At 40.5% G+C, this 15,201-nt stretch overlaps 2 protein-coding genes across 2 annotated transcripts; one reads left to right on the top strand and one right to left on the bottom strand.

The window, feature by feature from the left end:
* The first annotated feature begins 607 nt into the window (after window positions 1–607).
* LOC111221500 (protein canopy homolog 2-like) lies at window positions 608–4,361 on the top strand. Its single transcript, XM_022744880.1, has 6 exons — window positions 608–1,039; window positions 1,243–1,349; window positions 1,444–1,559; window positions 1,968–2,165; window positions 2,351–2,447; window positions 2,602–4,361. The coding sequence occupies exons 2-6, from the start codon at window positions 1,250–1,252 to the stop codon at window positions 2,643–2,645; spliced, it is 555 nt and encodes a 184-aa protein (XP_022600601.1). The 5' UTR covers window positions 608–1,039; window positions 1,243–1,249; the 3' UTR covers window positions 2,646–4,361.
* Window positions 4,362–12,195: 7,834 nt separating this feature from the next.
* Window positions 12,196–13,903, bottom strand: eef1akmt3 (EEF1A lysine methyltransferase 3). Its single transcript, XM_022744877.1, has 3 exons — window positions 13,742–13,903; window positions 13,509–13,620; window positions 12,196–13,086 (listed from the first exon to the last, which is right to left on the bottom strand). The coding sequence occupies exons 1-3, from the start codon at window positions 13,901–13,903 to the stop codon at window positions 12,689–12,691; spliced, it is 672 nt and encodes a 223-aa protein (XP_022600598.1). The 3' UTR covers window positions 12,196–12,688.
* Window positions 13,904–15,201: the final 1,298 nt, after the last annotated feature.

The following is a 15,201-nucleotide window of genomic DNA, read 5'->3' as shown; positions in this document are numbered from 1 at the left end:
TATGCCTGCAGGGTTTTGATAAGTCTGTTTATTAATACCAGCAATTACCTCACGAGGAGAGTCTGGTTTTCAAAACTCATTTTCACCTACTTTTATTGTGGTTTCTAGTAGTCAAGGCTGGATTCCCAAGTGTGCAACCGCCCAGGGGCTCTTAAGCTAGTAGGTCATTAACACACAGAAAACTTCAGACATGGTTGTATTATTCTATCATAGGAGAACTGTATTGCAGAAAACAGAAATTATTTTCATTATCAATATATCCGACAACTATTTTTGTTCAGTTGATTGGTCAGTGAATAAAATGTCAAAGAATAGTGAGTTTACTATGATGAAAATTGGGAAACTAGCAGATACTCACATTTGAGAAGCTGCTACATGTTTGGCATTTTTGCTTCAAAAAAAACTTTAATTGGCATGGCTTAATGGTTAAAGTGAATACAGCATGACCACAATGTCCATGATTGGACGTCTGGCTGAGAACCTTTGTTGCATGTCATACCCCTTTGCCTCTCTGTTTCATGTTTTTATAAAGACAAAAACCCACAAATTATTCTTAAAATAAAGGACTTTAACTTTAACTGTAAAAAAAAAACAAAAAAACGTGCACTTTGGGGATCAATAGGGGCCCTGTTGTATTGAGCCTGTTTTCTTCAACTTAACTACACCAGTTAAATTCTCATGAGCGTTAGTCCTGAAACCCTGCACATGATTCCTCTCCATGTCACCTCACATGTTCATCTTCAGTTTGTTTCAGTCGACAACTATTTTTCCCCTTACATCTCAAACAACAACGTGCTGCTGATGAAACGAAGAAGCCCCACGCTCTGCTGAGCTGACAGGTTGCCATGGTAACACTTGAGCGGTGGAGTTGTTCCTACGGAGCTGTTAGGATCCTCCCGGTCACGTGGGGGCGCCTTCTCGAGCTCGACTCCATCCTGTCCAGCAGCTCCGGTGCCTACGTCACCACATTTCACCGAATGCGATGGAACATCGTGGAAAATCTTGAAGGTGGTCTCCAGAAACACCGCTAGAGAGACAGGTAAGCGACTGAAGGGGTCACTCTTACATGCTGTGTTTCTGTGTCCGCGTCTTTCTCCACGTTTATACTAGTGGGACAGATAGACTGTTGTCGCTAGCGGCGACCCTGAGGGGTTACCGGCTAACTTAACACCGAGTCACTTGTAAGCTGTTTCTTCCGCTGGTTGATGTGTCAGCTTGTGTGATGATGGAATCTGTGTTTAGATGCAAAATGAGGGAAGCGGCTCTCCTGCTCGCATCGTGCACGGTTCTGTGTCTCCTCCTGAGCCTCAGCGATGCAGCCAGACAAGGACAGGACATCAGATGTGGAGGTATGTGTCTCTCCCCAGCTCACGCTCTGATCACTGCACACACACATGCACACACTCACACAGAAATCCTAATCTCAGCGTGTGCTCCTCTCAGCCTGCAGGGCTCTGGTAGATGAGATGGAGTGGGCCATCTCCCAGATAGATCCGAAGAAAATGATCCAGACTGGATCATTCAGGATCAACCCGGACGGCAGCCAGTCCATCAGAGAGGTGAGGCTGCAGCAGCACAGCCACGTAGTAATCTGTGTCCAACCCACTCTGTAGGCTGCATCCCTTTACTACTGTTGTACACAATGAAGTAGTACTTCACATGTACATCATCAGAGTAAGTCCCGAATATCTTTGTCAACATATATGTATAAATAAATCACATTCTTTTCAAATTTTATACTATTTTTTAATTCAGACAAGGGTGTATAGCTTGTTTGTTTTAGAAGTCGTCCTTAGAGACAGACATTTTACAGAAAAAAAATTTGATGTGATATTACACACAAAGTATCTCTTTAATGAAAACATAATTGTAAATGTCAGAAAATAAACCACAAAATCCATTAAGTGTTGGTTTGACTGTTGACATGGAGAGAAATCTCATTCCCTCATGACCTTTGATGCCACCAGGTTCCTCTGGCTCGCTCAGAGGGAAACCTCTTGGAGCTGATGGAGATTGTGTGCGAACGGATGGAGGACTATGGCGAGCACACAGATTCTTCAACAAACAGGAAGTCCTACGTGAGGATCAAATCCCGGAGCGGTGAGACCATGGACCTCTCAGAGGCCACGCTGGATTCAAGGGTTACAGCCAGTTTAAAATTTTCAGTGAGTACAGTTTTCTGTTCAAGACATTACAATGACCTGTGCCAATGGCAGACAATATACTGCATTAGCTATCCATTGTTGGGTTTTAATGGTCTTGAAGTATTAAGCTTTTATGGTAGATTTTGTTATTTTGTCTAGCGTGAATTGTACAGTTTCTTACAGTTGGTTTTGACTAATTTCTCCAGTGTGAAACCATTGTTGAGCAGCATGAAGATGAAATCATTGAATTCTTCGCTCATGAGACCGATAATGTTAAAGACAAGCTCTGCAGCAAGAGGACAGGTATGTTTTCAGCTCACCTTATTTTTTAGACATGACTTAGGTTGATTTTTTTAAAATATGGTTAGTTGTCACCCAATTACACACTTATGTAATGTGGATTTACTCCAATGTCTGCATTTGAATTAATTGTTTTCCTGTCCTGTGTGCTCTGCAGACCTCTGCGACCACGCTCTGAAAATGCCCCATGATGAACTTTGATATCACTTCGCCATGGCTGCCATCTCTCCCCAGCTGAGATGGAGACACTGGGTGCTGTAATGTTTTCAGTTGTCACTTATCACCGGTTTATGCCATGGCAGTGGATCAAGATGTATACAAATCCTTAAAATCTATATAATAGAAAATCCACAAACAAAACAAAAAGTGTTATTCCTGTGACCATGGAGAACTTAACGACCATTTTAGCCACACCTCTTCTGTCACTTTTTTATTAACTGTAAGTCATTACTCTTTTCAAATTTCTGTTTCTCATACAAAGGCCCTTGTCCTCACCGGATAAAACTGAAACTGTGAAATTGCAAAAATAAAGTCAGACTTAAAAATAGATGCAGGATTTCTTACAACATTAATTGCATATTTCCAGTAAGAATTCCACTTTAAAACAAGTACATAGAGTTTACATTGAAATTTGGTCAAGTGGTCCTGAAGTCCATATTCATGCATAATGAAAAAGTCTCTCCCAAAGCTATGCAGAGGTGCTTTGACGCCACTACTCACTGACAACACGAGTGTCATTACACTTTCAGTTTTAGCTTTAGTAGAGAGTTTTTAATTCTCACCAATATTTATGTAACAGTCCATGATCACAAGAATAACTGGTGCTAGTTTTTTTGGGTTATGAAAGAAGTTATAAGGTACATTACGTAAGATCAAGAATGAAGTTGATTTCAGATTTGAGTGGAATTAGTTCCACTGTACGGCAAATGAGAAAATGTGCCTTTATTGCCAAAAAAATGTTTCCCAGGTAGCATCACAGTACTCAAAGGACCAATCAATCCCATTTATCATCAGTAGAAGAACCTCAGTATTTTTATTGCTGTTGTGAAATTAATTAGTTAATCAACTGATCACACATTTTCCACTAGAGAAATTTACAACTGAAGATTAATTGAAAGACGCAGCTGTCAAAAAAAAAAAGAAAATTAAAGAATGACAAACTCTTAAGTTGTGAAAAACTTCATCCACTGTTTTGTGTGAAATTATGAATTCCAACTTGACTTGGTAGCTTCTTGTGTGCTGAACACTTTAAAACACTCCCAGGGACTTATTTTATCTCAATTATTTACATGGTAAATGGCTGTAGATCAAGACATGAACTATTGGGGTCTGCTGAGGTTTCAAAGTAAATTCAATTCTGACAACAAAGTACTGATTTGTAAAAGGGCTGTTATGTTGCAAATGGTATGGGTTAATAGTAATAGTAATTATGTCTGTTAAAAATTGTTTTCCCTCCATGGTGCCATTCAAATCCAGAAAGGAAAATGTCATATTAAATAAAAAAGCATAAAATAAGAATTAGATATTTGGTCAGTAATAGCTTCAGGAGCTGGCTAGTGGCATGTCTTATTTTTTATTAAACACTATCAAAACCAGCTGCAATCCCCTTGTATTATGACATTTAAAGAGTGTTTCGTTTTTACTTCTGAGTCTCAAGAGTAGAGTGAAGTTTTCTTTAGTCTAGTAAAACCAAACTAATTTATTTCCACTAGAGTGTGCTGTTGTCCACAATCTGATTGTGAAGTCCTAAGCATCATACTCAGCTGGAAAATCCTCATGCTGTACTGTCACTATAGAAAGGCCAGGAGCTATATTTGGTATCATTTATTTTACAATGTGTGAAAAAAATGAACTTACTGTCTCATGTGAACATTCTCTTGAAATTTCCTTTTTTATATATAAATTTTGTAAGTTTTCTGCATCTGTTGTCTTCAATCAATATATATATTTGTACAACATCAACATGAGTTTACCATCTATTTTCTAAATCATAGAAGTTTAACCCTAATCATACACATTTTGCTGTGAAATCATGTGACCCAGTTTTGATATTCTGTATATATGTGTTTCTACTGGATGATGCACAAATTTCAAAGTATTTCTGTCCATTCTGTTGGCGGAGTACTTTCAGGCTCAAAAAGCATATGATCTCTGTCGCTCCATAGACTCTTGTTGACTATAAATATCCATCCAAATTATTGTAAAAATCAAAAAGCTAAGAGTCTTATAAAAATCATTTAACATCAATAAATCTGCCACTTACATAATTGTTCACATAAGCAGTTACATAGATTTCCCTCAGAATTTGGTGTATTAGTGCATAACATTTTGAATGTATAGTTTAACAATTTTCAATGACAGCAGAGGACACACATACAGTAACCGATCCTTCTTTATTGCCTCACATTTGTATTCAGAAAAATGGGCTGCTGATAGAAATTAAAATACAGAAACATAGACTGAAAGACTATATGAGAAACTAAATATAAGACTAAGGAGTGATTTCCAGTTTACAAAAGGTCTGATCTTTTAACACACTGTTAACCCATTTTTATTTATTGTAGGAGACATAAACTTTCCACAGCATTTGGTTAATGCACTCCATTTCTTATTAACTTAAAATGAATAATGGCTGGATTTTTGCCAAAAATATCACCACACCATGACATCACTCCAAATAATGAAATATTTTATTCTATTTATTTCCATTATCTCACACTGCATATTATGAAAAAAAACTTTCCTAGAGGTAGCACATAAATATTAATTTAGATTTTAAGAAAAAGTGTAGCAAAACTTGGTTTACAGGAATAGTTTTGTAGATAAATAGAGTTGGTTTTGAATATTTTAGATTTACCAACTGTCAAATTCTTACATTTCTATAAAAGTAAATGCATCACCAATCAGTCAAAAAATAAAAACTATAAAATTACATTAAAAAAGTACTCCAGATTTCATTAAAAACTAAGTACAATGTTGTTAGATGCCAATTAAATATATTGGGCCAGTGTTTTTATTTTCTTTTTATATAATTATGTTACAGACTCATTTTCCTCCACTGCAGCTGTACAATCTCAATCTGTGATGTCATCTGACACCGCAGCGACCTCTGTGGGTGTCAAACCCTCCTTCTCATTCTTTTTGCTCCATTTCCATCACTTCCATAGCCTGAACTGTTTTATTCCCATCCTCAGCTGTGCACTCCTCAGTCAGACACAACTCTTTTGTGTCTACCTTGTCTAGCTCATCCTCTGCCCCTTCTTTAGCTGTAGTCTCATCTTTTACTTCACCAAAGCAGCATTGCTCTCCTTCAGCCATCGGTAACTCACCACTCTCTGTCTTGCTTTCTGTCATGGAATCAGGTGGTGTTTCCTCAACCTTGTCTTCTTCTGCTATAATAACAGTGTCTCCAGAGCTGCTGATGCTGCTGCAGGACAGTGTGTCTTCTTCAGCATGCCTGCTTGGCTCTTCATGACATGGATCCTGTTCTACATCCTCAACACTTTCTATTGAAACCTTGTGTTGCCCTACTTCATCAAAGACTATCCTCTCAGAGTTCATGTCTAATACCATATCTGGGCAACCCAAATCCTCCCCTATGCTCTCTGGATCCCACTGCTCACTCACTTCCTCCTCTTCATTTTCAGAGTCAGGCGCTGTATGTTTCCTAATGCGATTTACCGCATCCCACAGGGATTTGGGATATTGGGGCTCTTCTTTGTCGGATAAGTCAAGGGAAACTCCTTCAACCCCCTCATGAGGAGGGATAGATGTGCTGAAAGCCAGATTTGGGGCTGATTCAGAGGTAGAAGAAGAAGAAAACTGAAGGGATTCTTCACAGGAGTTCAGTTGAAGAGGAGGTGGGACAGTTTCTGGGATGCAAGCATCAGCAATGACAGGACTTAGAGCTGAGGGACAGACTGAGTCTGTTCCCAGAAAAGACACAGTCTCTGTGTCTGACTTGGGTGATGCATGAGGTGGAGAAGGTGGAGAGGGAAAATCGGGGGGTGAGAGGACACTTAAAGGTGACTCAGACACCTCGTTTGAAGGTGAGGGAGAAGTGGAGTCAGAGGGTTCAGCCTTTGGTTCAACGTCTTGCAGAATTTCTATTTCTATTTGAGTCTGACAGTCTGTAGCATTTTCTTTGGATATCGTAAGCCCTGCAGGATCCTCCTCAGCATCTATTAGTGATTGCTTTTCATTCATATAACTATCCTTTACACAAGAAGTATCCCCTTCTTGGCTATAATAAAATTGTTGCTGTAAAACTTTCACTTCTACTTGACTGTCCGTTGCATTTTCGTTGGATATGTCAGATGTCTGTACTGAGAGATCTGTATCTTGACTCGTTTCTTTTTGTGATTGCTCTTCAGTCGTATGGCTCTCATTTACAGTGGAGGCGTCCTTTTCTTGGCCATTATCAAACTGTTCCTGCAAAATTATGACCTCTACTTGAGTTTGACTGTCAGTCACGTTTTCATGGGATATTGCGGTTTCCAAAAGTTCTGTAGGATCCCCACTGGCTTCTTGTTGTAGTGGATCTTCAGTAACGTAACTTTCTTTTACACAAACAACATCCTCTGTTTGGACACATTCAAGTTGTTGCTGCAAAATGTTGACATCCATAGCATTTTCTTGGGATGTTTCAAGAGTCTGTTCCAAAAGGTCTGTTGGGTCCCTTTCAACATCTTTTGCTTGTTGCTCATCAATGGCGCTGCTCTCTCCTACACAAACAGCATTGTTTGACTGTTCATATTCAAATTGTTCCTGTGACACCACCTCCTGGTCCTCAAGGTCCTCAAAGGCATCACTGATCTCACTGTTTATTAGCTGTGATGTTTCACCCTCCTCATCCTGATCCTCAGTGCCAGACATTGTGTCTGCCGTTTGATACATTAAATCAAGAGGAGGAAGAGGGCTTGGGGAATGATGTGTATGAGGAGTGTCGCTTGGGGAAGATTCGGCAGATCCAGGGGGAAGAGGAGATGGTAGTTGCAGTGATGGTGTGCCAGGAGGGGATGAGGTTTCGGAATGAGGAGCAACATTTTCAGCTGTATCAAGTGCAGCCAAGTTGGGATCAAGACCTTCTTCTGTGTTCGACTGTGAGATATATGAGAGAGCAGCAGGGTTGGAGTATGAAAACAAAGACGAATTAGAGACATCTTTGGGTGGAGTGAAACACTGAGGTGGATGTTGAGAGGAGGTATCATTTTCAACAGGCAGATTTTCTTCCTGACTCTGTTCAGTTGTACCCTCATCACTGGTAGGTTCAAGCAGAATGTCCTCAGCTATTTCCGTTTCCTGTGGCATTTTGATGTCTGTTTCTAGTTGGGAGTCAGTGTCTTTCTCTTCAGACATATTAGACACCTCTTCCTGAGGTCCTGCAAGATCCTCATCATCTTGATCTTTTACCTCATCCTCAGCACCATCACTCTCTTTCAAATGCACAGCCTCCTCACTTTGGCCAACTTCAAAGTGATTCTGTGACCCTTCCTCCTCTGCGGTGTCCACTGGGAGTTGTTCAGTTGCATCGTGAATCTCATTTGTTATTGGAGAAGGTTCAACCTCCACATCCTGCCTCTCAACACACGAATCAAGGAATGATGTAGCATCTTCAGGTTGTTGCTCAGGGATGCAGTCGTGTAGAGGGATACCAAGGATCCTTTCAGCACGCTGCTCCAAGGTTTCCTTTTCAGAAATGGAAGATGAAGGCATGCAGGGAAAAGAGATGTCCTCTCCTCCCTCAGGAGCCATTTTCTCCCCAAGATCTGACTCTAGTTCACTCTCAGGCCTTTCATTTATCTGCAAGGGGTTTATTTCTGTGTTCAGAGTCTCATCCTGATTCAGCTGACTGTTTGATTCAGGACAGGTGCTTGATTGAATATCATGTGGACTGTCTTCAGTGTTTGGTGTGGAGCCTATAAAGTGAACATGCTCTTTCTTTGGTGATGGAATGAGCTCCATTTTGACAACAACACATGTTGTGTCAATGACCAGTAGACCCTTACTGTCCTCAGATTGTGTGTCCTTCTTGATGTCCAGTCTCCTTACTTCAACATTGATTGGATGAACTGTAGCACACTCTTCTCGGTTGTGCGGACCATCTGATTCTCCTTCCTCACTGTTTGTTTTCAAAACTGTGGATGAACTCTCAGTTTCTGCCCTGCTTGTGAAACTTGGCTCCCTCCACAAAGGATATTTGACTGACACGGGCTGGACTGACGGTGCAACTTGTCTCCCAAATGTAGAATTTGCATCGTTTAAATTTGTTTTTTCTGGGGAAACAACATCTGTCTCTGCTTTATTTGATATATTATCTCCAAGCATCTCACTATCTACACAGGTTGGTGTCTCCGGCTGTTTGGCTTTGAGATTTATTGTATCAGAAGTATTTGACTGCTCTGTGAGTGCTGGCGCTCTGAAGTCTACTTCATCTGCAAACTTTTGTGTTTGATAAATGTCACCACCATCACTCAGACCTTTAGAAACCTCTCCTAATTCTGTGGTTTGAATATTTGTTTGGGAAGTGCAAAGTGGCAAGGATGGGGTTTCTGAGTTGTCAGCTATTCGGGACACCAGGCAGAATATGGTCATCCCACCTGTCTTTTTATTTAATCTGAACTTCCTTCCTTCAATAACCTTTGAGGACATTTGCTCATTTGTCTTTGTAGTCTGAACTGCTGGTATAATTTGTGGCTGTTGCAAAGACGACATACACTCAGGCTGCGTGTGTGTATTCTGATCACTGATAGGACTGCTTGCCTGTAAGGCATTCAATCCTGGTTCTCTGTGCTTGAGTCCATCCAGCTCTGCACAGGTTTTATTCCCATCTGGTTTTGTGAAGTCTTCTTTCTCTGCCTTCCTGTTATCCTGCAGATCTACAGACACATCCTGCTTTCTGAGTGTGGGCTGTGACCAGTAGGTTTGTCTCTTACCATCCTGCTCCCAGCTGATGTCACAATGGTGCATTACAGGTGAGCTTTTATGTGGGCTGTTATAGGGAGGAGGAGCAATATAGCCAGGAGGTTGGCTAAACATCCTCCTTTGGTAGCCTGTCTTTTCTTTAATGTCCAACATGTGGCTTGTGTCAGGGGCAGGAGCTTGTGTTGGATAATAGGCCAGAGTTTGCTGTCTGCCCCCCCTATCCCACACTCCTGATTCTCTGATGTGTGCAGATTGTCTGACTTGTTGCAGTGCTGCCATTCGAGGATCTGTCCCACTTCTGCTGTCCCTCTCTGGAGCCCTGCTGCTGTCCAACAGGCCCTGAGAGGCGCCCCTTAACTCTGCCTCTATACGTCTCCTCCTCGGAAGTGAATGGCTATACCGAGCTGCCCAAGCTTCCAGCTCTCGATAGCTGCTGTCGCTCCTCTTAAGAGACACTTCCCTGTTGTAGCGAACTGGACTACAGGGCTCCCACCTCCTCTGCCATCCCTCCCTCAGAAATCCTCTCTCGTATTCCCTTGCCGCTCGTTGAGCCGCTGTCCACTCTCTGTCTCTGGCCTCATGTGGCTGATACTCGCCCAGGTCCTGATGCTGCTTAGTGTGACGGTCCAGAATAAAAGGGAAGTGTGAAGAAGTTGTGGCAGATAGCTCTGGATCCGTCCAGTTGGTGTAATCCTGTGGAGCCCCTCCTGTTCTTGATCCTGGTAAAGTCCAGTAACTGGACTCCCTGCCTTGATCCTGCTGCTCGCCATAGTACAACGGATAATGGGTTGCCTGATGTCTGTCATGATAGCTGTTGGTAAAATGGTGGTAAAATGTTTCAATTAATTCAAATGTATCAAATATATAATTTTAGCAAAGATGACAGTTCCACATCGCAGCTCGCTTTATGATATGCTGTTTTTGAAGAAAATCTTTCCATGACAAGTGGTTGCTCTTATGAGCTCAACATGCGTAACTGCATCTACATGATATTTAGTAAGTGAATATAATGTTGACAATAATAAGAGCAATCTGGACCTGTAATCTCTGAAGTATTTTTTTTTTAAATTAATCAGGGGTTACAAAGTGCAAATAAAGTACACAGTGAACTACTCTCTGTCACAAGTTGAGTATCAACACTGAAGGCTACAATAAAGTATTAAGTCTGTCAAACAACCTTTGAAAAAAGGCAACTCTTTTATTATCTAAAACTTAAACAGTTTTCATAGCGCTAAACTCACTTATGTGAACAATTTCTCCCAGGAACAGTACCAAATTTGGCATATAGAGGTGATTGCCCCTGATGCTCAGGCCAGAACTCCATCATTTGCTCTGATACAAAGATCTGAAACAAGGAAAAAATTATTATATATTCAGCTTTTTTTGTGCCTGTTCTCTAAATACATAAAATGAGAAGATCTAAAAACATTTGTGAAGAATTTATTATTTTTCTAACATTAAATTTGACATGAGTTTACTAAATAAAAACAAGTCTCTAAAAGGTTTCATAAAAAGGTAACACTAATCAAATAAGTAAGTAGATAGATAGTAAATACATATTTAGAGGGATAGGTAGACACATGCGACACGTACCTTCAGCTGCTGTTTTCAGATTATTGTCCTTACTGCTCATGAGGTGACATGAGGTCTAATGAAGTCAAACAGGAAAACTTGGTTTAAAAGGATTGTGGTTTTCATTCCCCCTCCCACTTTACCCCCCACCCCCCTTACACACACACATGCAAGCCCATCCTCCTTTTATCAAGCCAACATGCAGAGTTCAAATAGCAGAGAGGAATTTTTAATCAGGTTGTTAGAAATACTATCTACTATCTCCATCATTCTCTCAAAAAGTGAAGAAAGAAAGTGGAATCTGAAACAGCTCTAGAGCGTTTTACTACGACAACTATTTTATATAGGAAAATGTTTTTTTTACTTTTTGGGGACCAGTCACTGTTCACATAGTTGCACACACTTTTTTTTTTTTTTTTATCAAAAATTAGATAACATAAAATCTAAAAATGCTTGTCAAGCGCATGATTAATATTTAAAATGTAAATTCCAGTTCCTTGGATGTTTTCCTGTCAGTACAACATGACCACCACTTCCTAGCAACACAGTTTTCCATAACTTTGCCCTAATAATAATGAATATCAACAAAACCGTTGATCTGCACTTTGCTTGGCACTCGTGTGGGAGGTGCTGGGCGTGATGGCGAGCAGACTCTGCATGGAGATAGGGATCTGTTGTTTTGTCGGCTGAATTGTAGCAGAGGGAGAGACGGGCAGCGGACGGGTTGTCTCCCTTTCTTTAAAACTCTCCAGCGTAACAAACAGGCTTTCCTTTTCTGAACAGAAAGTCTGTACATCAGCAGAGAGCAGGAGAGAGGGGATGAAGTATGTACAGACAGCAGGCTGCAGGGAGGACAATCTGTTGATGTTGACAGAATAGTTGGATGGGATGTGATGAACTTTGTTTTGGGTTTAATGTATCTCAAAAAAATATTGTGTTGAATATTAATGACCCATACACAAAAAAATGGTGTTTTCTTTATATCAGCAGACCACAGCCTGTACTATCAACAGGAGAGAAGCTGTAACTGCTCATGCCCATTAAATCCAGCGCTGAACTTTGATCCTCAGTCATTTTCTGGAGAGCAGTCGAGTGTTATTGAATGTTTTGTTATTTTAGCATTGCCCAGTCGAAATCTACTAAACAACAAAAATATTACTTCACACACATTTTGAAGACAATGCACATATCATCAGAGTACTTTACTAATAAACACAAAGGACACATTTCATTGTTCAAAACATGTATTGTAAAATTCAGCATTCCCTGCTGTAAAAAATGAAATATTCATAGGATGTTACATCTATCTCAAGTAACTGATAATACCCATATAAATATATAAATAAAACAAACCAATGATTAATTAAGTAAAAAATCAGTCAATTCAAAGTAAGTTCTGCTATTTGTTGCAGCTTGACAGAGCATGTGAACTCAACTCACTTTTCATATGATTGACTGACCGACTGAATAAATTTATTTCTTTATACAGCAGCTTTTTTCTTTTTTTTTTAGGAATATACAAATTAAGTGTAACAAGTTGTAGATGCAGGATGAAAAACACAATTTCAACTAAAGAAAGAGTGAGTATCATCTGAAACTCTGAAACTGAGCTGCTGTTTCTTACAGTATAATTTTGCAGAATGCATTCACTGCATTTTTCTTTAAGTTGTCTTAAAAGGCACTTAAGAAACTGGTCTCAGTATAGTAACTAATCCTAGTCCCAGGCCTGAAGACAGTTACCCCTGCTTTCACTGGTCTGTTCTTAGAGATGCCCTGTAGATATTAATGTTTTGTTGGTCATCACGGTGCACAAGCTTCACATTAAATCTGCTTGGTAGACACTCCTCATAGAAACCCGGGGTCCCGTGCTCTTTTCGCATCTTGGATGAGAGATATACCACAGCACCATTCTTGCACAAATGAGTAAGCGTCTCCACCAGCAGTGGATAAGTCTCTGGGAGGTAAATTATATCTGCACAAAGCACCAGATCCCAGTCAGTCGGGAAGTTTTTGTGGTCCTCACCCCAGCACAGAGGGAGGACAGTGGGAGGAGGAGAAGGCCAACCACTGGACGGCATGTTAGCTGAGACGTTGGCCTGAAGCTGTGGGAGAGCCAGAGGGAGGTCTGTGAGGGTCACAGCTGCACCTGAAAGGGTATGATGTTATTGATGAAACACTCAAGTGGAGGTTGCAGGAAAATAAAGACATGTTATACACATGGCAAGAAAATACATACACCATATGTATTTATACAGTTCAGGTACTGTAAACTTGGAAAAAAAAAATCTGTTCTGACAATGCTAAATGACTGATGAGGTAAATGTGCAACACAACACAGACATGTAAGGAGCCAGTTTGCAGTGTGTCTGATGGAGGCAGCAGTGAGCTCAGGACTGAGTCATAAACAGCTGCAAGTGTGTAGAACATGTCCACTGAGGCAAACCCACAGAAAGATGAAAAAACAATCTCCCATGTGCACATACAGCCAGTCGGGGAAGTTTCGGGAGGATCGTATAATGTCACTTTGAATAATGAACATGGATGTAGTAGCAGAAACAACCAACATACCGAGGCGTGCTGCCAAAATACCGACCACACCGGTCCCCGCTCCCAGCTCTATGATGCGCTTTCCCCTCAGCTCCACAGACTGCTCCTCGAAGTAACGACACAAGTGTAATGCCTGCACGCACGCACACACACACACACACACACACACACACACACAATAGTTATACACAACTCAAACTCAGTGATGATATTTCTACAGTTATAAAAAAAGCACGTGACTAATATGCTCTTACAGCCTCCCAGACCGGAGCGGCCACGCCGAGGTTGGCACCGAACACCTGTCTTATCTTCAGCTCTTCACCGAACAGATTGTACTGATTTTCAAGAGAAAATGTTTCGGCAAACAGACAGTCGTCCACGGGAAATGGGTCGTCTTCATCCCCGGCACAAGACATGGTTGGTGGTGAATAAAATAAAATAAAAATCAATTATCGCATGCACTCGATAAAGCCTGTTAAGTTCACGTCGGCTGGTCGTCTTCCAGGTCAGGCAACATGAGAACTAACTACTGTCTCACCAAGAGAAACAGCTTTTAGTTGTTCGAGGGATGTAAAAAGTCGTCGCGACGTGAGAAGAAAAAGGGAATTGTTAATTTGCCTTTTATTCTGATTTTTGAGATGCATTTTCCCCAGTGTTGTTACTGGGCGTTATCTGTTTAACTCTGGCTATAAGTTTAGCTAACCCAGCTAGGTATTTAGCTGCGTTTGTTTCGTCGTTTTAGTTTCCGCCTGCACTGTGTAAAGAGAGAAAGGGAGCTATTAATTACACTCCCTTACTTCACCGTGAACTAGAATAATATTTAGTTATCTGTATGTCTGTAGTGAAAACATAGGGTTGCGCAAGGCTTTTACTTTGAAAAGTAGCATGACGACACTTAGTTTCCGGGTTACAGAGCCTGTCAAATACACTAAAATGGTCCCATTTCCCTAAGGAACACTGTCCACAACAATCCTCAACAGTGTATTACTATAGTCTTAACTACTTTTTTTTTTACATATGGAGGAGAGTAATATAATACGCTGATTACATTGCATTCACCTCTGTACACATCATCACATATTTCTGATGTTATTTGGGGGAAAAAAAACTACATACAATCCAATTGATCATTAAATTAATATTAACCTGAGGTTCACCATACCATTACTAGGTGGCTTCTGCAGCCTTTAAATTAGTGATGATCTGAGTAAGGCCCATTACAGTTTCCCCAAGGCTAAGGTGATATTTTTAAATTGTACCTTTTAAACCAAACGCAGACGAAAACAAGCAGATGCTCACCTTTTAGAAATAGCCTTCAGATGTCTGCGTGTTGGCTTTAAAAATGGTTATCACCGTCTTCCATTATCAAAGTACTTGATAAAGTGTCTAGTCCATTAAGTGACTTAGAGCTGATGAACTTACAGCTGAAGGATAGGTAAGTCTAATAGTATATATGTCTCCATATGTGTGATGAGTTTGATGGGGAAGACCACTTGTATCAATGCTGCGATTCAAAAAACAAAACACCATCATGTTCCAGGTTTATTAAAAAAAAAAAGTTGCTGTCTCCTCACCTGTTTTGTTTGGAAAAACAAAACTTAAGTGGATTACCACTAGGACATAACCATTTTTCACACACAACATCACATCAATGACAAAGATAGATGATTTAACAGGTGTGTAAAGTGTAGCGTACAGATATGTTGAATAAAGC

Source organism: Seriola dumerili, unplaced genomic scaffold (assembly GCF_002260705.1).
Source record: "Seriola dumerili isolate Sdu_G_001 unplaced genomic scaffold, Sdu_1.0 BDQW01000088.1, whole genome shotgun sequence".
Classification (NCBI taxonomy): domain Eukaryota; kingdom Metazoa; phylum Chordata; class Actinopteri; order Carangiformes; family Carangidae; genus Seriola; species Seriola dumerili.
Note: the sequence above shows the minus strand (reverse complement) of the source record. Positions and strands in the feature narration are given on the sequence as shown.

What these genes read in the sequence shown, in the direction of transcription:
- LOC111221500 (XM_022744880.1), top strand. Translation starts at nt 1,250, where the DNA reads ATGAGGGAAGCGGCTCTCCTGCTCGCATCGTGCACGGTTCTGTGTCTC. An exon ending in ACAGGACATCAGATGTGGAG is followed by an intron (nt 1,350 to 1,443) that starts GTATGTGTCTCT and finishes TGCTCCTCTCAG; the next exon opens with CCTGCAGGGCTCTGGTAGAT. An exon ending in GCTCTGCAGCAAGAGGACAG is followed by an intron (nt 2,448 to 2,601) that starts GTATGTTTTCAG and finishes TGTGCTCTGCAG; the next exon opens with ACCTCTGCGACCACGCTCTG.
- eef1akmt3 (XM_022744877.1), bottom strand. Translation starts at nt 13,903, where the DNA reads ATGTCTTGTGCCGGGGATGAAGACGACCCATTTCCCGTGGACGACTGT. An exon ending in CCGCTCCGGTCTGGGAGGCT is followed by an intron (nt 13,621 to 13,741) that starts GTAAGAGCATAT and finishes GCGTGCGTGCAG; the next exon opens with GCATTACACTTGTGTCGTTA. An exon ending in TATTTTGGCAGCACGCCTCG is followed by an intron (nt 13,087 to 13,508) that starts GTATGTTGGTTG and finishes ATACCCTTTCAG; the next exon opens with GTGCAGCTGTGACCCTCACA.